This window comes from Vidua chalybeata, chromosome 12, assembly GCF_026979565.1.
Source record: "Vidua chalybeata isolate OUT-0048 chromosome 12, bVidCha1 merged haplotype, whole genome shotgun sequence".
Lineage (NCBI taxonomy): Eukaryota > Metazoa > Chordata > Aves > Passeriformes > Viduidae > Vidua > Vidua chalybeata.
The window spans coordinates 13,670,068-13,697,779 of NC_071541.1; the positions used below are offsets into that span (position 1 = coordinate 13,670,068).

Here is a 27,712-nt window from a genome sequence, read left to right on the forward strand (position 1 = left end):
GAGATTAAAAGCTCCAAACATCTCAGAGTAATTTCTTATCTCTGCTCCTAAGAACTGTCTGTTTGGTACAAGTGGTGTCAGATGAACCTGGCAAGATGCAGTCAGCAAGAACTGGGGTGTGCATCCGTGTATGTCACAGGGGGGATTTTTTCCTTAAGGGTCATTTAATGGGGATTTTTTATCTCGTGTATTATGGTTAAAAAAAAAAAAAAAAAGAGACAGAGAGAAATATACTGCCAAAACGGTAGAAACTCAAGTTTATTCAGCATAAGCTAATAGTTTGGTAAAACTATTTGGTTCCACGCACGTTTCCAGCCACAGTGCTGCATTAAGTGATACGTGTCTTAAGAAAGGTCAGGACTATGAATAGCAACATAAAAGAGTGGTGGAGTGAACTGTTAAAAATTCAGTCCCTGCAATCATCAGCATCTCCTCTTTCCACATAAAAGAAAACTATAGCAATATGAAATACCATTACAGCAAATTTTAATTGTTTCCATTTAAAGTCAGCATTTGAGAATAGATATTTGCCAGCTAAAGAAAAAGTGTTCTAACTTTTTTTTTAAATACTTGTATTTCTTTTGGTGCTAGAAAAGCTTATACTAACAGATGTGATCATACTTGCACCCATTCAGTTGAGAACATTTGACATAAAAATGAAGGATAGAAAGTTCTGAACCAAATATATAGCTACATTTTCAGACCTGGGTTGGAATTAAAAAAAAAAAAATCAGGCAGATGTAGAGAAATGTAAACTGAAGCAATAGATTATATCAAAACATTGCCTGTCAGTCTTCTGCTCTACTTTGCCAGTACAGAAACGTGGTCACATGCTGATAATGACTGCTTGGAAAAGCTACAAAACACAGTGTTTGTCTTGATATTTTTCTTGGCTTTTTAACATTTAATAAACAAAAGAAAAGAAAGAGTTATTATTATTACCAGTGAACTTCCAAAGGACTATTTACCTTGTAAGACTGGTTGAGAAAGTGCAATTTTATCTACTTTTGCTCTGATATTACAATGGAACAATGGCAATTACAAAACAAAAACAAAACAAAACAAAAAACAAACAACAAAAAAAAATACACAAAAAAAAACCTACAGGAGTAGTCTGGTGTATCTGTGAAACTCACAGAAATAAAAGTTATAACCCAAACAGTTGAATACTTTTGATGAGTTCCAAAACACAGCTAAATACTCTGATAGCTCTGGACCGGTTTTGGAATGTGCACATGAACAACATTGGAGGACATCTTTTTTCTATGGGCCTGACCAAAGAGCTATGAATTCAAGAGAAACTTCTCCAGTTAATTCAGTGAGTTTTTGATGAGGCCCCAAGGTAAATTTGCTGTGTCAGTACAGTCAAATCACACAGTATCACATCTTACAACAGTATCAGATATTTCAGAAAGCTGTTTTTAACTGGGTTCAGGAGCATGATAACCGAATTACTCATGTAGGATTAAGTGGCTGTCCACCTCCTTGGACAATCTCTACTTTGTACTCTGAGCTATACTGGGGACAATGGAACTTTTGTGCCTTCTAGTGTTTAGGCAAATAAAGTTTTAACTTCATTACAGTGTCTAGAAAAATGATATAAGAACATATAAGCTCACATATAAGAAAGAAATGAAGATTGGCAAAGTCAAGGTATGCACAAATGCACCAAACTATTACATGCTACCTATCTCAGGTTGTTTTTTTTTAGTTTTGGCCTTTCAAGGAAAGAACACAAACTACCTCACTAAGATAAGCAACTAGAAAAAGGTCATATTTAATTATTTCGCCAAACCTTCTTTCCTCAGTTTATAGACAAAGGACAAAGTTATTGTGTAAATAAATAAATAAATAACTTTCCTATCCAGAAATTGTATCAACATTAACTCTGAAAAACAAAATATGAAATTTAATTAGTTATTTTGAAAAATTGAGCTCTTTTCTTAAAATCTGAGCATCATCTGGGTGGCATAAAAGCTTTTTGATCAATTAAATTAAAATAAATCTGACATTAAGTAACATATGGGTATGGATTAATCTGCATTTTGATCAGTTGCAGAATGACAGAAAGGTTAACTGTAGGATTAATTCCAGACAGGACATCTTAGCAATACATTTGAATCTTTAGGTCTGCATCTAGAACTTGTACATATTTCATGTGGCTCATTGGATGTACCCACAATAAAGTGCTCATTTAGAAAGCTGCATCACAATTCACAAATGAGGGAAATCAGCATTAAATTATTAAAAACAATTCATGCCCACATAGCAACCAAATGATATTTAGATACCTACAGTGGTAAATATCAAATATATAAAAGAAGAAGCCCAGGAAGAATACTTTCTGTAAGACATAGATAAAATGCAAAGAACTCTTGGGAGTAATGCAACAGAGTAAAGATCAGTATAGCAACACCAAAATCATTTTGTCTTGGTGAACATAAAGAGACCCAGCAGTGACACTCTCCAAAGGGTGTTTTCAGAGCTGTGTTCTCTACTTCCTGATCAGAGACAACTTGAGCACAAATGAAGTACCACACTGGGTGCTGAGCAGAATTCACTGTTGAGCTGAAACTTTTCTGTTCACTTTCTTTTAGTGAAAATAGAAACTACTTAAAGAAAGACACTGACTGCTCCAGCCATAGGCCAGACTCAGGACAGACGGACAAGCTCTGAGACAGGAAGCCTTAGCAAGGAAGAGGCTGTATAATAACAGACATGGCTCATTTTAACAGACCTTTCCCTCTACAAGAATCACAGGGCTTTTCAACCATCATATTTCATAATTTCACATGGCATAAACAATTTTACCTCAGCTCCTGAAGTGTGTCTGCACAGAACCACTGAAGAAAACTGTCAGGCAATAAACTAAACTTCAAGCTACAGATTCATACTGCAATCTCTCTTCAAATAAAATTTGCACTTTAGTCACCATAATGGGATTTTTTTCCTAAAAAATTCTAGGAGGATGAAACTAATCTGAATATTTTCACAGAACATTCTTGAATGAGTACTTTATTACATTGACAGGCCTATTTGGAATGTTAAATTCTTTTATTCTTAGGGTATTACCTTTGTTTGGAGATTTTGCTTCAATTTTAGTGTTACTTTGAGTTAAGAATACAATCTCTTCCTCAGTAATTTTTGTTAACAGAACGATAGTTCAATTTAAAGTGTTTGAAATATTTTACTTAAAATAATTACCAAACTTTATTAACAGTATGTTTTCAATGACTCCTGCAATTTTCCATTAAGTTTATTCAACCAAATTGACTAGGAGATTATTTCTTTCTTTCTGTGGAGTAACATAAAACTCTTTGAAATAGCATGAGTAGAATAATTAATAAATTTTAATAATGGAATGCATTGTACTAGGAAAAGATCATTATAGCACATTGTCACCCACTGCATCCCAGCTCTCCATTGCTTTGTTACTTCCATTCCTTACCTCTTTGTTGGCTCTGTCTGCTTGAACTAATGTTCCATTCAGACACGGTTCTACATAGTGGAGTTCTTCATTATACTACAGAGGGAAATACAAAGTATGATGAAAAATTTAATTAAAAGCTTGGAAGATACAAGTCAATTTAATGACTTAGAACTACAGTGAATGAAATATGCACAGAAAGCAAGAACAAAAGGATTTTGTTCATTTTTGAAAACTGGCTGTGGTATTTCTTTTCCTTTTGCATAATTCTTAATTTTTCAGAGGTTTATACTTCTAAAGGAGCATTGAATGGATGCCAAAACTCAGGTGGACTTAAGGGTACTATATACCACTAGCTGGCAAAAATATCCCTTAAATTGAAATCTGGATAATATTAAGAGCTCATGTTTGATACATCACAAACTGAACTCATCATTCTTTTCTACATATAAGAAAAGTTCTGAAAAATATTTGTGGCGATGCCTAACATTTTAAAAGGTTAATACTGGAACAACTACCCCAAAAAAAAATCTGTAAATTAAATCAAACCTATAAATGACTGACAATTTTCAAAATTTCAGTCAAGCAGAGAGGCTTATTATACACAAAGTCATGAATATATGACAGATCTTGAAGGAATTATCTGTTTTTCTCACAAGGCGTAGGTAAGCTAAATAGCCTATTCCTACATTCAGAAGCATCCTAAGCATTGAAAAAAAAAAAAAGAAAACTCATCTGCAGTCAGTAGAACTTGTAATGGATGACTGAAATTTGAACTTGTTTCAATCTTTTAAAACTTTCAACACAGGTCAAATTAATAAAGCAGTACCCCCAACAAATAGTTTTCTAGATAGAGCCTTAACTGAATTCCTTCTCCCCCTAATTTCATCTCCTTTAGAAGCAGATAATTTTATAAGTTATCACAGATCAAACTGTAAGGCTTTAGGTGGTTTCATCCTTTCATAAACAATTAAGTGAATCAGAACATCTATAGTAAACAACAAAAAAAAACCAATTAGGGACAATATTTCATTAGATTAATAGTACGCCATTTACTCCCTTCTTCCTCCACCTCAGTGGAATAAAGAAAGCCCTCCAATGACTGATTCATAACAAAAAGCTGCTTAGGCAGGGGTCTCTGTCACTGTGAATTCTCACTGTCTCTCTCTGCCTGTAGCTCCAAATTTGCTCCACTTCCTTCAGCTTAGCACCACTCTTCTCTACACCACAGACCCCTGCAACCTGACCCACTTTGGACACCTGTCGTCACCATTCATTCCAGCAGTGCACTGCTCACCACGTTCATCACCACATAATTACCCCTGCACAGGGAACAGTATTTAATTTGAACTGCATGGAGGCACTGTGCCAGACTCAGTCCTCAGCTATAAGGGAATATAAACCCAGAGTAACTTGCTATTGCTGGATATACAGCAATGATTTATAGCAGCATCAGCATAGAAACTGGTTATATAGAAACAAGCAAAAAATACTTTAAAGATATATACACAGAATTTCTGCAGCAGATTTGCATGCTTCCTAATTGTTTTATTGCCATCAATGTTATTTCAATGTGTGAGAGTGTATGGACTTTTCTATTGTGCCATGGGTAATACAAAGTACAAGGCAAAGGCTTCTAGCACAGTTCAGAGTCACTGCCACTGTCCCATGTGCATCTCAGCCTCATAACAGTTTATTGATCTGATAAATGATGTGCTTTCCCCTGTAGTTTCTCTCTTCAGACCACTTTCCAATCTATCTCCTGAGAGTCACTGCAAAATAATATTGCCAAACCTACACAGCATCTCTTATTATAGTCCAAAGACAAGACCATACTCCATTCTATTTTAAAAAATAAAATACTGAAAATCTGTGACACTCTGGCACACCAGCCCCTACTCCCAAGCTTTTTTCTGGTCATACACAGGTTTTTCTCAATATGTTCTCTAATCAAGATACTTTCCAGTTAAATCTGTTCTTAGTTTTATCTCTGTAGCTGTCATTGGAAACTACAAGAGCGTAAATATTTATCTTTATAACATATCAGGCACAGTGTCTGCAACTGATTGACATGCAATAAAATGCTAAAGGCTCAAACACTTGTATGTAATAAACTCAAGGTTTCCTGATTTTGTAGCAACACCACTTTATTTTTTTAAGGTCTATAACCACCAGCAAATAAATGAAACAACTTCCTACTCTAGCAAGCCTTGCCTCTAAATAGTTGTAATTTCTGTCCACTAGATCTCTGTAAGATTTAACTACTGTTTTGAGTAACTCATGCCATCAAGCTATTCACAGAGACTGCAGCAGCACCAGAGCCCTGAGAGATTCCCAGCAGTTTCCCACTAAGCCGTCAGTGTCCCACAGTTGTGCAGGATCAAGGGCACTGATACTTTCACAGAGCACATGCTTCAAGTCCCTTCACAGCCCCCTTTCATAGAACCAACCTTTAATTACCAAAGGGTAATTAAAAGTTTTTATTCTCACACAGAGAACACAATCACATAGAAAACATAGATGTTGATCCTTCTGAAACCCAGACAGATTGTGTCACTATTTCCAGTTGTGGCATCTCATTCACCTTGAGATTATTACTACCAAAATATGTTAAGCAAGGTAGCATACAAGGCAGAAGTAGCTGGATGGTGCCAACATGTGAAAAGGAATATATTTGGTAATGGTATTCTAAGATAACAAGCATAACTTGGATGTATTCTCTGTGTTGTGCATCTTCTGTACAGATACAAATGAAAGCACTGTAAGAAAAATCTTTATATAAAAAGTGTAGAAGTTTCTTAAGGTTTGAATTCTTGCAAGGGTGCATTTTAATGATTTATTTTATTTTTTATCTCTTTACTAATTGGATACACTTTCTGATAATTTTTTAAAATCTCAAATATAAAGAGATTGAAAAATTCATTGGATAGAATTATTTCAGTTCCTAATGAAATTCCCAAAAGAGCATCTGCCTAAGTCCACAAAAACTGGACTTCTGATGTAACATGTGAAAGCATTCAAGCAGTGTTTGCTACTTAAACTTGCACACCCACTTGATAAGATCCTTACTACAGCTGTAACTTTCTAGCAGAACACCTAACTTCTGCTTCCTAGCATATATTTGATTTCTTTGCCCTTTTCATAGGGTGTTGTACAGTGATATTGGTGATGCCTTTCTTTTAACTGTGCCAAATCTTTAAAGTGCAAAAAGTGAAGAAATTCACCCCTCCTCCACTTCCTCACTACTTCATCAGTAATTTGCTCTTAGTCCTGCATTTATTCTGACATTTGAAATTTTGTATTTAGTGAAGTAACTTCCTGATCTGATTAACAACTGCTGACTTCACCAGCAATGCCCAGTATAGATGTCCTGTTAATTTACCTCAGTGAAAGCCTGCATTTGGCTTTCCAAGAGTTCTTGCATTATGGTGTTTTCTCACATTTCCCAGTGTTCCATGCCCTGGCATGTGACATCTTTGCACATGACAGCAGTAGCTGGGAGAGCTGATACCTGCACAACAGCTGGGAATAGCCTGTGTTTTGCTGAGGGGAGGGATGTAAAGATTAATTACCTTGTTTTCTGGGCTCCTCTTCGAAAACCACAGGTTACTTTTGTAATTTAAACATGTAATTACACTGATACTTATTTTATTTACATAGTTATAGTTATCTGTCTTACTACTTCACATTATTTTGTCTCTCTTCTTATTTCTTTGCACAATAGGCATAAAAATGTAAGCGTGCTAAAATGTGGACTAAGAGAAACCATATAATTATTTAGAGAGCTGCTGGCCTACATTCTATAATAAGATACTATTCATATTCTGAAAATGATATATATATATGGTTTCAGCACACCTACACAAGTAGCATACATCTTCCTTAGCATTTTCCATATTTCTTCTTTGTCACATTTAAGCTGCCTGGCACAAGGTTCACAGAAATAAATTAGATTTCCATTTTGTTGTGCAACAATACACAGATAAAGATTTCACATTATATTAAAGCATATTCAGATATCCAATTCAGCCCAGCCTAAGGAGCCAATACAGAAAAAGAACCAAAGGAATTGGTGTTTCCACAGTTTACTGTGCCAAACAAGTGGCACACAAGCACAGGCCACTGCTTGGAGACTTCATATGGAGGTGCATTTTGGCTGCCTCTCTTTGTCAGCCAGCTCACACATCAACTCTACAGAATCTGATTATTCAGGCAGGCTGAAAAGTAAATTTATCCATGGTCTATTCTGTAGGAATTTAAAAAAAAAAAAACAAACAAAAAAACAAACAAAAAAAAACCTATTTATATTGGAAAATTCTACGTATTAATCGTATTAATACTGGGAGCTATACTACTGTGCTTTAAATTAAAAAATGCTTTTATTCTAATCAATTTTGCTAAAAGGGTGTGTCTAAAGCAGTAAAGTTAATTTAACATTCTTGGCTCGGTTAATATTTTGCTAATTCAGTGTAGAGTTTGTATAAAAGCATTTTTAAAATTTCAGCATTTGACAAAATTAGTACTCATTTTATGATAATGTTGTTAATTTAATGCTTGACTTGAAATTATACTTCAAAGTGAATTGGAAAAACATGCCTTTTCTTTCATTGTTGCAGATATCTCTGTTCATGCACCAGTGAACTGACCTTAAATTTTAACATAGGCAGCACAAAATCACTCTTGTATTTCAATAATTTTTTTTGCAATTCAATCATCTAGTCCATCAATTTCAGATGGATATTGCAACAAACTACCCATGAAAGCTAAAATGATCTTCAACATTATCCTTCTATGTTTATTCTCTGGAAAGACCTGCAGTGAATTCTGCTTTCTGATATATATACATTTATATCTATCTATATGTATACAGAAATACATGCAAGTATTCACTCAGTTAATCACTGTGGATAATAAAGCCATCCTGACAGTCACGGTCATTCAAGTTCAAAATTTTGCTTCATCTAGTAAGTACAGACAGTTTGTCCAGATTTCCCACACTAATAAAGCTCTTATTCCACCTCAGACTTTGGGCTGGAGAGAGAGCAGGTACTTGGCCATTTGTCTGAGACTTCCAGATGCCCAGGAGCCCTCTCAGAGCACCACTTTGGAGTGGCCTTTCAGGGCAGTCGGTCTGAGCAAGGCTCAGCTGTGTGCTGTGTGAAGGTTTGGTCTCCACCCTCTGGGCACAGCAGATCCATTTTTGCACACACTGCACAGCTGGACAGCTCTGGAGACAGCGGGGATGTGCTCTTACAGAGGGGATTTCTTGGACTGACATATGTGTCTCCTACCTTCAAATGAAACTGCTGTCACATCAGCAGGCTATGCCTGAATTACAAAGATACAATCTCACTCAAACATTTGTCTACAGATAAAAGCTGTATGGGATTTTAAAGGCTTTCACACCAAGCAGCCTCTTGTGTGGGCTTTGTTGTCTCATGTTTTGATCACTGGAACATCTCGGTTCTTGACAAATTTCATTTACCCTGCTGGCACTTGGTCAAAGCAATGCCTCGGAAGCAATTTCTGCAGATAACATAAATCACAGTGACTGGCTTTGCTGTGTCCCCTCACTGTGTCTTTCACACAGCACATTTTGAAAGCAGTTCATGGTTCAGCCCCAGCCTACCTGTGCCATTCCTCATTGAAAGGCCCACTCTCTTGTACACACCACAGGTCTCTCTTGCTAGTTTGGTCTATTTTCAAGCAAAAAAAAAAATTGTTTGTTTACACTGTTATTGTTTTGCCTTGTGAGAGAGCAAGAGGAAGTTGAGTCAAGGGAGGTTTAGATTACATACAGGAAAAGATTTTTCACCCAGAGGGAATGAACAGGTTTCCAGGGGAGTGGTCATGGCATCAAGCCTGACAGAGTCCAAGGAATGTTTGGCAAACACTCTCAGGCATGTGGTGGGATTCTTGGGGTGTCCTGTGCAGGGCCAGGAGTCAGACTTGATGAGGCTGATGGATGCCTTCTAACTTGGAATATTCCACAATTCCACGACATAGTACAAACAACTCCCTACAAACTCTTCCTGCAGAACCCCGAGGCAACAGGACAGCTCTTTACCCCCTCTCCTCCACTCCTGTCAGGCTCTCCTTGTTCCCCAATATTTCTGTGGTACCTCTTTCAATGCAATGAACACCTTCAAGTTCGTATTTGCACATCAACATCCTAATGAAATTAAACAGCTGAGCTCATAAGCATAAAATCACATTCTCCATTGTTGTTTCTACTTATTTAAACAAACACACACATATCCATCCTAAAAGAGGTTCTAGAGAGGAGAGAACCTACAGAGGAAAAAATAACCTCAGATGAATGCTGTAATTAGCACAGTAATTAGTTTTCTTTCTAAAAATTCAGAATTTCTGATACTAGCCAAGCACTGCAGGAGGGCTGCAGTGTTGGAGAGGGCCACAAAGTGCCCTGTGCCCTCACAGCCAGCACCAGCTGTGGCCGGGGACACTGCAAGGTGCCCAAGTGGAGGCACAGCAGGCTGGGGGCTGCAGTGCCTGGAAAGAGCCATCAGCAGCTGGAAACATCTGGAAACACAGCTGGGAAAACATCATGGTGAAAGGGGTGTGCTGCTGGACACCGGGGGCTGTGGCTGACCCACGCCAGGGTGAGGACACCACTGAGGGAGCCAGCCTGAGGTGGGGACACGCTGAGGGACAGTGGCCAGGGGTGACCCAGCTGAAGGGACAACAACGAGAGGGAAGGGCCAGTGAGGAAGGGCAGTGAGAAGCTGCAGAGACAGAGCTGCTGCTGGACACCAGCCCTTGGCTCAGCTGCCTTGCACCTCACCCTGAGAGGGGAGAGCCTGAGGGGCAGCCCAGGTGCTGGGACTGGCCCCACGGAGGGGTTGGGCACAATTTCAGCCTGCGCAGCTGGGAGGAAAGGCTCAGGTGGGTGATTCTTTCCTTTTCTCAACACAAATTCAGCTTGTGTAATTTGACAATAAGTTATGTAAAAAATTCTGTGGCTCCATGGCGTTCTATACACTCAGCTCATTTTCAAATAAACTTTAAATTGGGAAAAGTGATGATTAGCTTTTCCATACTTACTTTTAAAAAGCATTTGCCCAATATTTCCACTGTACTACTTAGGCAAAATCATTAGTTTGGATTCAAGTTACATATGTTTTTACTTTTTTTTTTTGTTATAGATGAGCCTTTTGATTTTCTCAATGTAAAATTTTCACTTAAAAAACCAACTTTTTTTTTCTTCCTACATAATTCACAGTAACTGTTACAACTACTGATAAACACAGATTAAACACCAGAACCAGCTGGTCAGGCATCTTAGTAATTACTCTAGTTGAAACATTCTTTTAACTTACAGCAGTTATTTAGATTACAGTTAATCACTTTTTTTTTAAGGACAGTAAATCTCTTTTTGATAAAAGTACGTAATAATATCTTCACACAACATGAGTTTCTGCTAATTATGCAATTATCATGCAAAGAGATTGATATGATAGTCTGAACTGCTTGCTATGTGTTAAAATACAGTATATGTACATATACTTCATGCACATATACTTAATTTTCTAGACAATCCTAATGATTTACACTTGTGTATCTGAGGTCATTTAATTTAGTACACAAAGGACACTTCCCTTATAGCAAAAAACAAAAAGGCCAAAATCTTCCTTATAGTCAAGAAGCTGAAGACATTTACGCATTGGAAAAAAACATTTTTTACAAAGTATTAGCAAGAGAATATCAGCAAAAGAGAATTTATGTAACAACCAATTCCTCCCCCCTTCCCTCCCCTGCAAATCATAGTTCTGATGTCAGTTTTGGATTTGTTGAAGTCATCCTTACCCACAAGATTAATCCCATTACTCTTAAGTACAGTAAAACCAGCCTCTTGTCACAGCTTTAAAATTTGTACGTGCAGCACAGAAAACTCAGTACTGTACACAAGAGGAGCTGCTGAGGATCTGATTTCTCACTGCTGTTAAACACCAGCAACCCCTCAACACAACTTACACAGACATACATTTCAGACCAGAACATGAACATTGAGGAGTTATGCTGGCATTTTATCACATCATGCAAGCCTTAGCTAAAGCTAAAATCTGAATCTATTAATTCTGACATTTCACCCATTTAGTAGTTTGCACTGTATTGCAGAAGCTGAGGCAGAAAAGCAGGAGGGAGGCAGACACACCCTGAAGTTAAAATAATATACCAAGTTCAAGCAAAAAAAAACCAAAAAAACAAACAACCCAAAAAATTATTCTTTGCAGCCCCAGAGTGAAGACTACTTCTTTAAAAGATTTCAAATTGCAAGTCACAGACAAGCAGCCTGAAATTTCTGACACTTGAAGAAACTTGCCCTGAAAAAACAGAGTGTCTGTCAAGTGGGTTCAGATGTCATCCATCACCTGTCTGCAATATTTTTCAAGTGGCTTGAGTGAAGTAAAACATAACTGATAGCAAGAAATGATGGAAGAAAAATAATAAAAAAAAAAATCCTGAGACACTCACAGCAATTATATTGAAGAAGTCATCATCTCCAAGGGTATCCAAAATAGATGAAACTGTCTGTTTTGCAATAGTCAAGCGAAGCCCTTTCATACTGCCACTGACATCCACTAAAATTACCACATCTTTTGGAGAAGTTGCTGCCTGGATGTACCTGACATGAAAGACAAAACTTCTTTTAAATACTGAACTTTTCATCATTTCAAATTTCTTAAACACTGGCAGTCATCAATTGCATACCACTTTCTGTTTCTGCAGTCAAATGCAATGACTCCATTCTCATCAGGTTCCCATTTAATTCCTGTTTAAAAAAAGCAGAGGATAAAATATTAAATTAAATTTTCACAGTACCTGTGGAAAATGCATCTCTGATATTGGGGTTAAGTAGCAGTTAATGGAGTTTCGTACTTTAATCTAACAGACAGTGCCATCATAACATAGGAAATACAGGAGGGAAGAAAAGTTCCTAGTATAGGGCAACCAGAAATAATTTCTTTCCTCACTCCTTTTCAGTCTACTGTAAGGTGAAACCTCTTCAGGCCTTCAGTTCATTGCACTATTTTCTCAAAATTCTTGCCATTCTTGGTCTTTGGTGCTGGCAAGATTTATCACATCTTGCCAACTCCTTTCCAGACCTTGAGCACTTCCAACCCATGGCTGGCTCCAGCAGCTCCCCTTACACTGCTTGCTTCACTCACAGGTCATATTCTGAATTTTCACTCGCATCACTATGAAGAGGTAACATCTCCTAGTTGTGGGTCAGAAGAAAAATGATTTTAAAATCTCCAAGGGAAAAAAGTGACAAGGGAACTCTTCCTGCTTTTTGCACTCATTTTCTAGCAGAAAATAAGAAATAGCCTTGAAAATGAGGACTAATATTTGAAATATCATGAAGCTTGGGAAGTGAAATATAATCTAAAACTAACACAGATGTCGTAGCCATTACTCTCAGCCACTTTCAGACATACAGGCTTATAGTGAACTTGCTTAAACTCAAGACTTAGAGAAACATGAGTTGCTGAACCACAGCAGCCAAAGGAACAATACCCACTATGAGCCTGATTCAAAGTTACAGAAGCTGAAAATCAGTTTAATTAACTTCATAGTTTATAATGTGGTAAATTTTGTATAGGATTGAACATAAAACTTAATAGGCAGCAATAGAAGTTTTAATCTATTTCTATAGAAATAATACAAGTGATGTGATTGCATTTTATTACAACTGGTGTGAAAATAAACTTTTAAACAAGTTTTTTTAAAATTTTTAAATGCAAATCTGCCAGGTTAGGTGGAAGTTCAAAAATAAAACAACAAATAATGATGAAGTCTTCCTGTGTACATTGACAGAGCACAGAATTCAAGCTTACTACTATATGAAGGCTCTAATCGTTTTGCTCTCCCTCTCACAGTCTATTTGGAAGTTATTTTTCACATGTCTGTATATGTCTATCTGAATTGAAATTTTTATGAGTACATGAGTTATCATGAGGGTTTCACCTCCAAATAGAAATTGGTAGAAAAATCTCCAAATTTTTCAAAATGTTGATTGGAAATCTCTCTAAGAACTAGATGAAGTAAAATCAAACCTGCAATTATCTGTGGCAGTCAGGATTTGGGACAATACTCAATGCAGCCATGGAATTCTTTATTGCATTTTTAAAACTTTTCTTCTTCCTACCTGGATATTGCCTGAAAAATCCTTTTGCACTTCCAAAGTACTGCCAGATGAGAGAAGGGTCACGATCAAAGTTATCAACGAACACCTTATTTAAAGATTCTGACCAATAAACTCCATTTACAATGGCTGGATCTGGAAAAAAAAAATAACACACACACAGTGAAAAGTGATTTTATTAAGTAGAATCCCATAAACTTTACCATCTTCAGCTTATTCAATACCCAAAAGTCTATTGACTGACAACTGCTGCAGAACAATTTTAGTTTCCTTTGTCAAATAAGTGATCCAAAATAAGTAATTCACTTAAAGAACAGAAGTATGGCTCAAATAGAGCAGAGAAACCTGGTACTACTTTTTAGATAAGTTAAAATTGCTCTTTAGAGCATCTATCTTGAACCACCACATTGCTTGTTCTGGAGAACATAAACAAGTCAATCTAATTTAGATTATTTACTCAATGAACCTTCCCTAAATGCATGGAATGTCTCATGGCAACACTTTATTTTTTTAAACATTAAATTTGGTGATGTTTGAAAGCTTTTCTGTTGGAACAGAAAGTGAAATACCTTTTCTTTTGCACTTGAATATGCATAAAAACACAACATCTCATGGCAAATACCACTAGTTGTTATTTGGAAAACACTGAACCCGCATTCCACAACAATTACCCAGTTAGTTTTTATTTCCATAGAAAGAGAACTACAAAGCAAATCCCTGATGTTGAAACTGTTCTGTTTAAAATATCCCCATCTATCAGTCCCTAAAACCCCAGGCTGCTCAAGCATGTTTTTAAGCTGCAGATTTGGTTCAATAGTGTGAAATGAGAAATCAATGAACATGTCTTAGAAAGTTATTGGATTTCAAACTGAGAATTTTGAAAGGTAAGAAACAATTAAGATACAGGATATTCTCAGTTCAATCTTATGTGAAGTCAGCAGAATAGAAAGGAAAAAAAAAGAAGTGAAATCACAGATGCATTATTTAATTTGCAAAAGTGTGCATACATGAATACACAGTAACATTTGCTCAAGCATTTGAAATAAAGCAGCCATTAGCTTGCAAAATAATGTCACTGTACTGATTTTAGAAGACTGCTTCAAATGTGATTTTAATGGAGTGGAAAAAAGGCAAATTTTTATCTTCCCCTGCATTCATCAAGAAAAAACAGCAGAAAAATGGAAATGTCTCAGCTTTGCATGTTGCTTTCACCTAAATATTTAGGTTTATATAGATGAAATGGTGAAAAAGCAAGGTCAACACATGGAGTGCAGTTGTTTCTCTAGAAGATGACATATACACTTAAAATCTGCCACAGCAGACACATATCAAACAAACTGATGTCACTGGTCCAAGGCCACTAACTTCAGTCCTGCCTAGGTGGCAAAACCCATTGTCCAGTGGTTTCCCAATCTGTAGTTACCCCAATAATGAGCTGTGACTAAAACGTCACAAATCAGCTCTCAAGACTGAGATCTATCATTGGTTTGCAAAAATATGCTCCTATGTCAGCAACCCAAAATATCAGCCCATCTTTCAGCATTTGGACTATACCTGAGCATTAAAATGAGAATTCTCCTCCTCAGGCCACAGGAACTCCCCAGTACCAGTTCAAAACCTGATATTCTGATTCTGCTCTTATACTTCATGTATAATGGAGTATCCAAATCACTAAAAATTGCAGTGGCACTGTTGACTCGCCATCACAATCCTGAGATAAAGTTTAATTCATCTATAAGTTTAATTCAGTAAGTTTAATTCACCTTTGAAAAAAGCAAGCAAGTTCAGAGGGCTGGGTTTGGGTTTTGTTCTTTTACTTTTCCTAGTGTTGCTAGAAAACTCTGTTTAGAGGAAAAGAGAAGACACCATTTCTCAAGCCTCTAAAGGGCTACAGGCTCTTTATATGCCCTGCAGTCATTAGGATTAGTGAAAAGCCAAACAAAACAAACAGAATAATTCTAAATTAATTTATATTTAATGTAACCTACAGTGCTTCTTAGCAACGTATGTTTGGATGTCATTCCAAGACTGTCCATTGTACCTCGGTATTTTACAATTTTATCAATTCACTGGTTGTCTCCTATCCTGGATTCCTCAGGCCCTAATTTTTAATGTCCTTTCCTAATGAATCAGAGCTCTAATGCCACTCCTGAGCAGAACTCTCTGCCTCCCAACCCAATGACAATTTTCTTTGAATTCTATAAGCATTCCAGTTCCAGAAGATTATGGCACAACTTTAGTCATTCACCTCTTATGTTCTGAACTGCAGTCTTTCCAGTAGCATATAAAAATTATATTTGTATATAAAAATACAAATCTAAATCACTTTTTCAAAATCATATTGAAATATCCATGGATATTTTAGATTACTTTTTTTAGACCATCTGTGAAGAGCCACCTAACATGTTTATATATCCATATTAGAGATCAGAGAACTCCATGGAAATAAAAATCAGGACATTTTCCCTGAATGAGTCTGGTGGAGTCCATATTCTGCACTAGGCTGATAACACTAATCATCTAACTCCTGATCACTCTAAACATTAATCCAGTGACTCTGAAACTAATAGACTTATTTTTTTAGCTGGAAGAAGCATAAAGTAGGCATTTTAAATAAAAGGGCACAATTAAAATGTGACCTATGCTCATTATATTCCTTCAAAATGAAAGCTGGTGACAATTCCCTGCCTTCCCACACCCTGAATGTCTCTTCTGCTGGCTGTTCTTTTTACAATATATCAAGGTACATTTTAGGCACCAACCACGTTAATAAAACAAGCAAATAGGGCTACAATCAGTTTGATCCTTGTAATAAAAGGAAAAGTGGTGTAGGGACAAAGGTAGCCACAGAACAAAACAGACTTGGAGGTTGTGAGCCTCTGCTGGCTGCTGTACCTTCAGGCTTTCAGGATTTTACACTGGAGCTCTTTGTTCTGAACTTTATAACTCTGCTGCGTGGGTGCATCTCTGTCCACATGCACCATCCCAAATACAGCTGCATTTCTGATCATATGTCTCATAAAAATCCTACATTCTCATCATCTAATAACCTGTATGTTAAACTTGTATGTTAAAAATGTTCTGGGCAATTTCCAATTTTAGTAATTACACTAAACTGTTTAAATTCCCCCAGTACTTCATTTAGAAACAGTATTCTTAAGTTTTTCAATTGCTGGTGAACATCATCTGCATCCCCCAGATAGTTAAATGTCAATGGTGGTAAATTAATCTCTGAGAATATTCAGAAATTTGGTGAGGGGGAAAAAAAAGAAAGATAAAGCTTAATATAAATGCAAAATCATCAATGTGATGTTATGGGGCTCAAAGATAATAAATGTAAAGAGCTTTGACCACAGTTCTTGAAATATGATTTCTGGTTTTGCTTCCTGGCAGATAAAATAAAATAAAATATTCCCTTTCCCTTGTCTTTTAGATGAGCTGGTTTGCAATTATACGGGATTTTGCTCCACCATTGTTTGTGTAGATGTTACCTGGTTTTACTGACATTTAACATAAAACCGACCTCCGGGAAAATAAGTACAGTGACACCAAACTGAAATGAGATTGCCAAAGAACAGTACAAATGCCTGTAGCAATTAAGGGGCTGTCACAGATCCTGCTGGCCTGAAAAGGACTGAAGTCTCAACAAAGGCAAGGAAGGGGCACAGACTAAAAGATGTGCAACAGCCAAAGGTAATGACTTTTTTTATGTTCACAGAATCCATAAAAGTATCTAGAGTATGCTGAGTCTATAGAACAAAACTAATACCTACACAACCCATTTTCCATTTCAATTACTGCAGCATGTTTTTCAGAAAATAAGGGAAACCACTGAGAAACTCAGTAACTATGAAGAAAGTATGGAATGCTTCTCTTTCTTGCCATCCTGTGCTTCAAGAAAAGTGTCTAATGATCCTTAGTCTTTTCTCCCTATTTTATTCCTTTTCTTGATATAATCATTACTTTCTCCGGGAAAGCTGTCAGAGATGCTGGCATTGGAATTGATCTTTCCTCCTGCAATATCTGACAGCCTCAGCAGCAGCCCTAAACTGCAGAGCAGTTCTCTCCTACCAAAAAGCAATACAAGCACAGCCTACAGGCCCAAGCACTGGAAAAGGAATGCAAAATCCTGCATTCTTTCTGGCTCAGAGATAGCAACAATATTAGCTTAGTTTTTATGACATTGACAACATATTTAGTCTGGTCATATTTTAAAGAATAACAAAATCACATACTTTGCTGGGACATATACCAACAATCTAATAATTACACTACTCAACACTAATATGAATGCTTTTCAGGGTGGTCCAGCATACTCAAGAGCTGGGGCTGGATGCCAGTTTTGGCAACTGCCTTCACTTTTTTCTCTCTTTTCCCCTCTCTCTGACTCCAGGGTAATGTGGATGCATCAGCTCACAGATCAAAGCATCTGGCCATCTGTAGACATAAAAGAAGGTGTTTGTCCATTTTGCTTCATGTGCTGGGAACTGTTCACCAATGTCAGAAATCACATTCTCTCCTTGCAAGAATACGGGATGGTAAAAACTTCAAGTACGTGACTGCATAAAGGCATAGCAGTAGGCATTTAGTGCCTTCATCTTCCAACATTTCCCTAATAACTTTACCCTTCTCCTTTGAAGTGGCAGCAGAAGAACTGGAGTATGGCCAGATGTGTTTATTTTTATGCTGAGTTTCATGAGTGCATTTAGGTGATGCTTTGTATTGTTTTATGGTGTGGGGGGGATAGAGTTCTTTTTTTCTTTGGGGGGAGTGGTGTAATTATTTTTTTTTTTTTAATTAACAAGACGGACTGAGATTCAACTTTAGCTCATTTGAAAGCCAGAATTACAGCTGCGAACTCCTCACTGACAGCATTCTGGGATAAAGATTAATTTCTGTCTCCTAAGGGCTTGCCTTCATACGAGTTATAGAAAATGTCCTGCAGCAAATCACTTCACCCATTTGGTGCTGGCCTGGCTGGACTTTGCTTAACTTCTCAGATATAACAGCTTAAAGCAATGAGTGTGGGGGCTGACCAGGGGGCAGGTTAGAGCAAAGCTCTGGAAACAGCATATAGGCACCAGCTGTGAAAATAGACCATTAACTTCTGTTTTAAGTTAAAAGAGAAACTCAGAGCAGAAGTCAAGGGCATTCCAGGACAAAGTAGAAAGATTCTGCTTTAATAGAGCTGTTGTCCCAGGAGCCAGGTATATGGGGCAGTTAGATCTGTCTCTAACATGCTCCTAATAGAGGGGATTGCCCACCCATCAACTGCTTTGAGCTGAGAGCTAAACTCAAAAACTAGTCATCCTGACAGATAAATTAATTCATGTTACTGCAGACAGGATATTTCTGTATTTTCAGTGAAACATACTCATTTCCACACTTCTGCATGATACAAATTGAGGACTATGAAAAATGAAAGGACAGCAAGAAAATACAACACCACAGAACTGTAAGATGCCACAATGTAAAGAGAAAGGGTGAACAACGTGGAAAACCACTGATAGAAGTGGTTTTCCAAGTGGCAAAGAGAAAACAAATTCTGAGAACACAGGAATTAAGCAGATTGAACAGAGGCCTTATATCCATTGCATTTTCATCACAGAAGCAAAAGTAGTAATGAATACTGCAAAAAAAAAAAAAAAAAAAAAAAAAAAAAAGAGCCAGTTCTAGCACACGGCAAGCAGAAATTTCTGCACAGTCTGATGGAAGAGTAACTATTAGCAGCCAGGAAATTCAAACCTCTGGCAAGTGGCAGCCAGGAAAAGTGTCACAACAAGCAATGGAGGAAGCCAGTGGAACAGACTGCAAATCAGGGGAAAAGAAAGCAAATGTGACTGCTGCTAAATTCAGCCAACTGTGCTGTAAAATATTTAATGCACAACATACCAAAAGGGACAATTTTATCAGAGCTATTGTCAAAGTGATGAATGACAAAGGCAAGGCACAGCCTTGGAAATAAAAGTCATCCTTACAGAAATTTCTGAGAGGCAGATCCATCTACCAATCTTTACAAAAGCTATTTGAAACACAAGACCATGCAAACCTGTTAACTAGCACTTCACAAAAAACGTCCCATTCCTATTGCACAGATATTCAGAGACATGGAGTTACAGGAGCAGGCTGACTTAATGACACAGCACAGTGCAGCTGGGACCAACAAATAATGCTTTGAAGGAGGTTCCAAAGTCATCCTGTGTTTATCAACACATCATGCTTCTTGCATACAGCAAATGGAGGCAAGAAAACCTTTAGAGAGAAATGTTTCAGCAGGTAAAATGCATCACAGTAGTAGTGGGCTATAATAAATTAAACCTCTACTGCTCAGTTCCTGGGAGCATCAACAGAGTACGAATGTGCAATTATTGGATATAACAGCACACTTATCTACTACCATGGCAAATCACCATCTCTTATCCTCTCAAATCTACAGGCCCTTACTTCTCTTGTGTTTTTATAATCTTTGCCCAAAAGACTGCTAGCACAATTTGAGTAAAATGGAAGTGCCTGTGTAGCGCCTCCTTGCCCAAAAGACTGCACAATTTGAGTAAAATGAAGGTTTTACTCATACAAGATATGACAACGTTCAGCTGGTTATAAAGCCTCTGAAGATAGTAATAAAAACACTGAGCAGATGTACAAATGTATCTTGGGATGAGTACATTACAAAATCCATTATGTATTCTTAAACACTATTTACTCCTTCAGGAATGTGCCAAATAAAAGCTGCAAGACACCTAAATAAACAAAGTATAGTGTAAAAATGTCTTTGTACGTTTTTAGCCAAACAATATTTTGAAACAGTTTATATTCTAGCCAAGCATACTAATGCTTAACCAGAAGAGCAAGCCGCCTTCTCTTCTTCACACAACACATACCCGAGAAAAATCAAAGGGTCTGTGTAATGTAGCAGCATGGAGAAACAGATTATTACAGTATTCTAAAACAGTAGACAAAGTGAATATGTATATTTAGATAAACTATTATTATTCTTTGTCAAATGTCAATCTTCTTCACTACATAGTAAAGTTACAGTTTTTACTTTGCCAGACAACCATTTAATTAATGCATATTGACTCCTAAAGCTTTCAAAACCCCAGCATTATTGTCAGTTTCTTGTCCTTCAAAGCAACAAGGAGGTAGGGGTGGCACCATGATTGACAGAGGCACGTCAGGTCAAAAAGCCTCTTAATATTGTACCTGAGATAGTGTTCAGTAACAAACATTCACTGGCTCACATTTGTCAGAAGGCAAAGCCCAGCTCTGAGTAACTAAGCAACAGCTGCTGGATCAGGAGTGGGAGAGAGCAGGGCTTTCTAGAGGAAATACTTCACGTTTCCATGTAGCCTGGATCTGACATTGAGTTGCCATGGCGATGAGGATGTATTAGAAACACACAGATTAGATCCACAGCCAGAGACAGACTAGAACACAGCAAAGATAAAGCATAGGTACACATCTTGCATGGCCATGCCAACATTTCCAAAAGGCTTGCTGTTAAAGACAGAGATTTGAGAGAAAAAAAAAATAATCTGTGAAGCTAAAGCCCTTTTCAAGAACAAAGCAGCAGCCTGAGTAAATTCTGGGAATCATATTTGAGGCAGAATTTAAGCAAAACCAGATGGAAGAAGCAGAGAAGTCTGTGCATCTCTGTCCAACAGGCAACAAGATTTAAAACAAAGAAATATGGGAAGATAGGACATTCTCTGCAACCTTGATGAAATCTGTTGGACTAAGAAAGCGCCTTTTAAATTAAACAATGTCCAGTGTTAGGAAGACGGTGCAAACACTGTCCTAGAGATCTTAAAATATGAAGACAAACAATCCAAGGGAAGGATTTCAAAATATAAATATAGTGGTCCAGGACAGTATGTGACCATGAGTATTTAAATAACAACTCCGGAATGTTGAATGTTCAGAAGCAAAGTCCATAAAATCATATACAACAGTGACAGACATGATTTTATTTCTTAATTTCACACCTTACAGGAAAATGGTTTTGCATATGTGCTAGCTGCAGATTATAATCTTTCTGCATCACTTGAGAAATGATTTTTTTGGGGTCTAATATTCTAGAAAATAGGTAATCTCAATTTTGGCAGCCAGTTGGAAGGCATTGATAGGAAAGTATGACTGAATGATATTCATAGCTCTTTTTAAGTATCAAATTGAAAAACCTCACTTAATCAAAAAATGGTTGTGGTTCATCACATTTCAATATCTTTTAGAGAAGGCACTATTACATGCAGCAGATTTTTTTTCCTATGCAAGCAAAACTTTTGATTAGAGTCTGCATTTATTGACTTGTAGTGCATAAACTCATCTTTTAACACACAGTAGGCATCATGCAATGGAAATGCCATTTGACACAGGTAATATTCTTTACCAGTCTCTAAACTGTTCAAGCAAAACTTAAAGAATATTTGTGAAGTCTAAGTCAAAGATCCCCTTTTGCAATGTTTCCAGCATTCAAGAAGCAAACAAGGTAAGCAGAAAAATACAGGCTACACCTAATGTATTTTCTGTGAAAGACATTGAGGTCAGAATTATTCACAGTTGTCTTCTATTCATATTGTTTGTAAGTAATTTTAAAAGTATTGGTTATTATAAAGGTAGAAAGAGGCAAAGGATGGAAACAATTGGAAGAAAATATCTTGCAATAGAATAAGAGATAAAGGTTTTAAATCAAAAGATGGTAGGTTCAGACTAGATATAAGGAAGAAATTTTTTAAGGATGAAATTGGTGAGGCACTGGAACAGGTCACATTCAGAGTTGCTTGATGTCCCCTCCCTGGAAATGCTCCAGGTCAGGCTCTGAGCACCACAATCAAAGTGAAGATGTCCCTGCTCTTTTGCAGGGGAATTAGAGTAGATGACCCTTAAAGATCTCTTCCAACCCAAACTACTCCACAGTCAATCCATAAAACAATAAAAGAGCACACAAATAATTGATTGCCAACTTTTCACAGCAGTAATAACAATAATCCTAACAGAAAGCTTTTAAACAAAGGTTTAAGTCACATGATAAAATCTATACTTTCAACAGCCAGTGAAATGATAGATGACAAAAACAAAGGGAGGCACAAAAGACAGTGCACATATGCTGCAAAGAATCATGTCATGAGTAAAGCTGTAAGACAAAGAGATACAGCCTCTTTGTGCAAAACAGTATTGCAACCTTATTAAAAAAAAACATGGAAAGGAATTGAATTGTGAAAATGTGAGCAATGATAAGAATCATTGAATTTAAAATCATAAAAAAATATTTATAGTCATCATGTCCTCAAAATAAGTGAAGTCCAAATACACCTTAAGAGCTGTAAAAAAAATCACTTTTTTTTGTAAATCCATACTTACACAGAGTGATCATGGTTAAAGAGTCAAATGGATGTTAATATTTGAATGTATTCCAAATCCATTGACATGGAATTAGTGTGGTATTAATTTAAGGAAAAATGAATTTATACTAATATTAATGAAGGCTTGTTTATCTTTTTACTTATTATTGAACTTTAAAGAGTATTTTACAGTCATGAACCAGTTTTAAAAAACATGAATTTTACAGCTTGATTTACACAGTTTGAGTCTCTCAGCAACATATTGTGTGCGCCTTATGTTTGTTAGTTGAGTTGACATAAACCATATCTCCTGTTGACAGAAATGCTTGAAAATATTCATGGACTTCAGCATCCATCACTGAAAAACTCTGCAGTTATGGAAGGCACTGATAAAATTGTTTCCTGTACTTCAAAAACTCCAGAACTGCAGCCCTATCACAGTATCAGGATGAGAAAACCAGACTGAAGACAGTTAAGACAGACTTCTCTAAGTTAAAATTTGTATTATTGCTTTTAGTTTTCAAAGCAGGAGATTAACTACAGACTGTATAATTGATTATCAGATTTTATTTTCTATCTTGATTCTGTCTACTGTGTCACTAAAGACAAAGCAGTATCTTGCACTAATGCTTCTACTTCATTCTCTAAATATATCAGGATAAATACCTGGTAATCTGTAATCCAGTGGAATATTTTTCTTTTGGGCTTTGTTTTGTTTCGTTGTTTTCTTTTTTTTTTCTTTTAATCTCAATCGAAGAAAGGATTTGGAGCAAATCATTTTCATCTGACCATGCACAAACTGTTCTCCAGCTGCTTTAACAAAAGATCTTTCCTGTAACATACATGTATTCCCTAACTTAACAGAGAACCAGGCCTGGCAATGTAAAAATGCAGAAGTAATTTACTGAGGCACCTGGCAGTTTATGATAGCAGAGATTTTATAAACTAACCAACCACTGGGCTGCTGATAGGTATTCACCAAAGACAGCCAATCTGATAAGAAAAATCCTCCCTAGTGCCAAAACTGCAACTAGCAGAATTCACAGACTACAGTCTAATGTCAGGGGTAGGAAAGAGAGAGCTCTTATTAAGGCTCCTCCCCTCTCAAATACATTATAGTAGGGAATAAAGATTTCATTACAAAATTCACAAAAACATGACAGTGAACTCAAAATATAATTCTAAATCACATGGCAGTACTATGAAATATAACTTGCTAGAAGATGTGAAAATTCACTCTTTTATGGTGGTAGACATGATGAAATGTCAGAAATAGTTGTAGGTAAATGCTGAGAAATGAATTCAGTATAAATCATGTCAACATTAAAAAGAAATCAGTGTAAGCACTGGGCTAAAAGTTCACCTAACTTCCCGAGTTTAACATGTATTCATATAAGGAAAAAACTGAAACACTGTTCATTAGTATAAGGCCCCTTCTCCAGTATAATGAAAGCTGAAGAGTAACTTTCCAGACCCAACACTTTTGGGGAAATTTTATGCTTTATTTTGACATATCATTATTAGAATAGCTAACTGATTCTAACATGTTTTCTTCTCTGTGCAGACGGCACAGATCCTCCCTGAAGCAGAGCCTAATGCCTTTTAGGTGAGGCAGATATTGATATCAGGTCTCTAAAAAGAGAAAATGCACATGAATAACCCTCTGCACATGCCCAGACACTGGTATTTCAATTCAGCTGGAGCAACACAGGAAAGAAGGAAGGTACCAAAAAGGCATGGATGAAAGATATTTATTATTGTAGACTTCACAAGTTAATATGGTCCTTTTGTGCATTGCCCACTACATTTCACTTTTCCACACACCAATCAATATTTCACCTTTGGCACTTCAAAGACAGTAATCAATTCTTTTCACAAAGTTCCACAGCATGAGTGGACGTTTCCATGTTCAAACTAATTTGAACAGATATCACTGTAAATCAACCTGGGAAGAAAAATTTCCAAAACTGAGTCTGTTCAGAGCAAGTCTGTTCATTTGTACCAGCATGGTGCTGCTGTATGTGCTCCTCTGAATGGCATTTAAGAGTTTATGTGATATTCACCCCAGGACTTCACTAGGAGTAAAGGGCAAAAAGCCCAAACTAAAAGATACAGATGTCAGTTCCACAGAATTGTGCAGGAGAGGCTTCCATCTCCTCACACAGCACAGAACACAGAACTTGAGCACGTGTTGAATTTCAGGACCATGAAAATGTAACTCTGTGTGTGACAGTGGCACTTGGGGCTGTGCTGAAGAGACCAAAGTGCTGAGCCAGCTCTGAAACGCTTCAATAGTCACAGAGCTTAAAGGGAGAAGCGGTGCCTCAGGCTATACAATGGAATCTCACTGGAAACAAGCTCTGGGAAAACAGGCAAGCACTAAAATACTGGTTATAATTTCATCCTGGCTCTCAGAAGTGATCTGTGCACAGTACAAACAGAAGGCAGTGCAGAGCTGTGATCTGACTATCTCTGCATGGGCAGGAAAAAAGAGACATCAACCTTGTACTGCAGCTTAAATTAAAATTCTTCTCATGCAGGACTTGACAACTTAGTTGCAGAACTGTGGTCACAAAACTATCTTGTGTCCATAATATTTCCTGAAATACTTCAGTGGATCACACATATATGTCAACATCCTTTGGTGTGAGAACAGACTACACCATTCTCCACCACGTAGGAGATACATATATACACATATAGATATAGATATATATACTTTTATTTATGTCTATATACATATGTCTTTTCCTCAGACATTCACTAGTGATAAAAACAAAAATACACTTAAGATAAATAAGAGTATTTAAAATTGGAAAATCAGGGGGTTTTATCCAGTAGTTAAGTTTGTACTCTTTGCTCAATGACTTTTAATAAGTACAAAAAATTCAGTGGATAACTAAGTCTTGCAAAGCTGTAGAATGCACTTAATTTCACTGTCAGCTCTATTAATGGGATGAAGGTTTATCCTCTAGGAAGTGTTTCTCCATTATAAAACCGAGCAAGTAAAACAAGATTATATATTCAGTAAACTAGAAATTACAACAAAGGAAAAACCTCCCATTACTTTAAATCAACTGATATAAGCCTACTTCCCTTCTATTGCCAAGATAAATTGTTTTACTTTTTTTTTTCTTTTTTCAAGGCAAAATCAAACTTACTTCTCAAGATGCATCTGATCCAAACAAAGAAATTATCCTTTCTCCAATCTCCCTCTATTGGCACATGTCTGCCTCCTCCACCACATCTCAGAGATACTGTCCAGGGCTGCTAGATAGATTCACATATGGTCACCCTTACCCTACTTCTGTCAAAATACCCAATGAGCAAAGTCAAACTTGGCTCATTCTACAAGGCATTTTTATTTTTAAAAACATTTAGAAATGTTGTCTTTGGGTGTGTAATATTTTAGTCCAAAATCTCAATCTTAGACCAAATATGGAGGCACAGATATTGTAAGATTTTATGAAATACAGGGGTTAGAAAAAAAAAATGATTTTATACATGAAAAAACTCTCAGGCACAGAAGTCTCTCTTTAGTTCTAAATATCTTACTGTGAAGCAACTGTTACACTGAGAAATAGAGTTTAAAAGGCAAGGAGAAGTGCTTGCATCCTGATATTTTTGAATTATTGAAAAGAAGAGAACCTGGGCTCCTCCCCTTTCTACAAACATAAAGCCCACCTTGTCATATAAACAAAGACCAACTACAAATTCCCCAAACCAGGAGTTGTTTTCAGCTAATATCAAGACAATGGATTTCCCTGTGTGGTTTCTGGATTTTATGCAAAGCTGCTATAAATGGATGAGATCCTGCTGTGTGACACCCCTGGTATTGTACTACTCTAGGCTTTGCTTCTCAACAGGTGCCATAACTTAGAACTGCCTGAGCATGTGTCACCAAGACACACTGACCCTCACCTTGGCTTTGGTTTTCATCTAGATTCCTCTGAAAACCACATTTATCCAAGTATTCACAGGCCTCTTCCGTGGAAAAACTGCTGAGTGAAAACTCAACAGCAGAAAATATGTCATTGCTGTCCACAAGTAGGAGTAAATATGAGGTGACAGATTTAGGAAAAAAAAAGCCAAAAACTGGATTAGGTTCTTCATCCCAGGTACAGCACATACTTTGGACAAAGAATATGGGATCTTGGTTACCTATACTCTCATACTAACAAAAGGTAAAACGCTGCTCTATTTTTCTTTTGTACACTGTCAACATCTGCAACAGCAGTTTTGAGTCTTCTTTTATAATTTCCTTGTGTACATAAATCCATTCTAGAATCTTACTCTCGCCAGTGGCAATCCTAACGCCAGGCTCCCTGTGGATGGTTGCCAGAAAGCCCAACCCACATTCCAAGTGCTAATTTTTAATTATATGTCACGTTCCTAGATTCTTCTAAACATACTACTGTCATCTCAGAAAGTAATAAATCAAATTTTGAAACCATACAAATTCTAAATTATTAATCATTTTTTCATTATCACTGATGTCTTCTACAATAGCTGTTTAAAATATACTGATTGATATACAGAAAGTTGTATCTGAGTATCTTAGGAATGTGTAGCTGTGGAAGTGTACATGCAAGATATGTCCAAGACAGCAGCACATCCCAAATCATTTACATTCTAAATTAATAGGAAGACATAAAAAATAAAACCTATGAGAACTCATTTTGTGCCTTTATGTAACCAGTATAAACTTTTTTAATAAAAAAGCCCAGCAGCTGAATGAAACAGTGCCTTATTTACACCTAGACTCTGCCTTTGCAT

General features: G+C 36.8%; 1 protein-coding gene across 1 annotated transcript in view; it reads right to left on the bottom strand.

Annotated features, from left to right (window-relative positions):
• CACNA2D3 (calcium voltage-gated channel auxiliary subunit alpha2delta 3) overlaps positions 1–27,712 on the bottom strand; it is a 389,950-nt gene that overhangs the window by 204,310 nt on the left and 157,928 nt on the right. Inside the window, exons 6-9 of the mRNA XM_053954145.1 lie at positions 13,599–13,730; positions 12,161–12,221; positions 11,924–12,074; positions 3,449–3,523 (exon numbers count right to left, since the gene is read on the bottom strand). Coding sequence (XP_053810120.1) covers positions 3,449–3,523; positions 11,924–12,074; positions 12,161–12,221; positions 13,599–13,730 — 419 coding nt within the window. The remainder of the gene's footprint in view (positions 1–3,448; positions 3,524–11,923; positions 12,075–12,160; positions 12,222–13,598; positions 13,731–27,712) is intronic.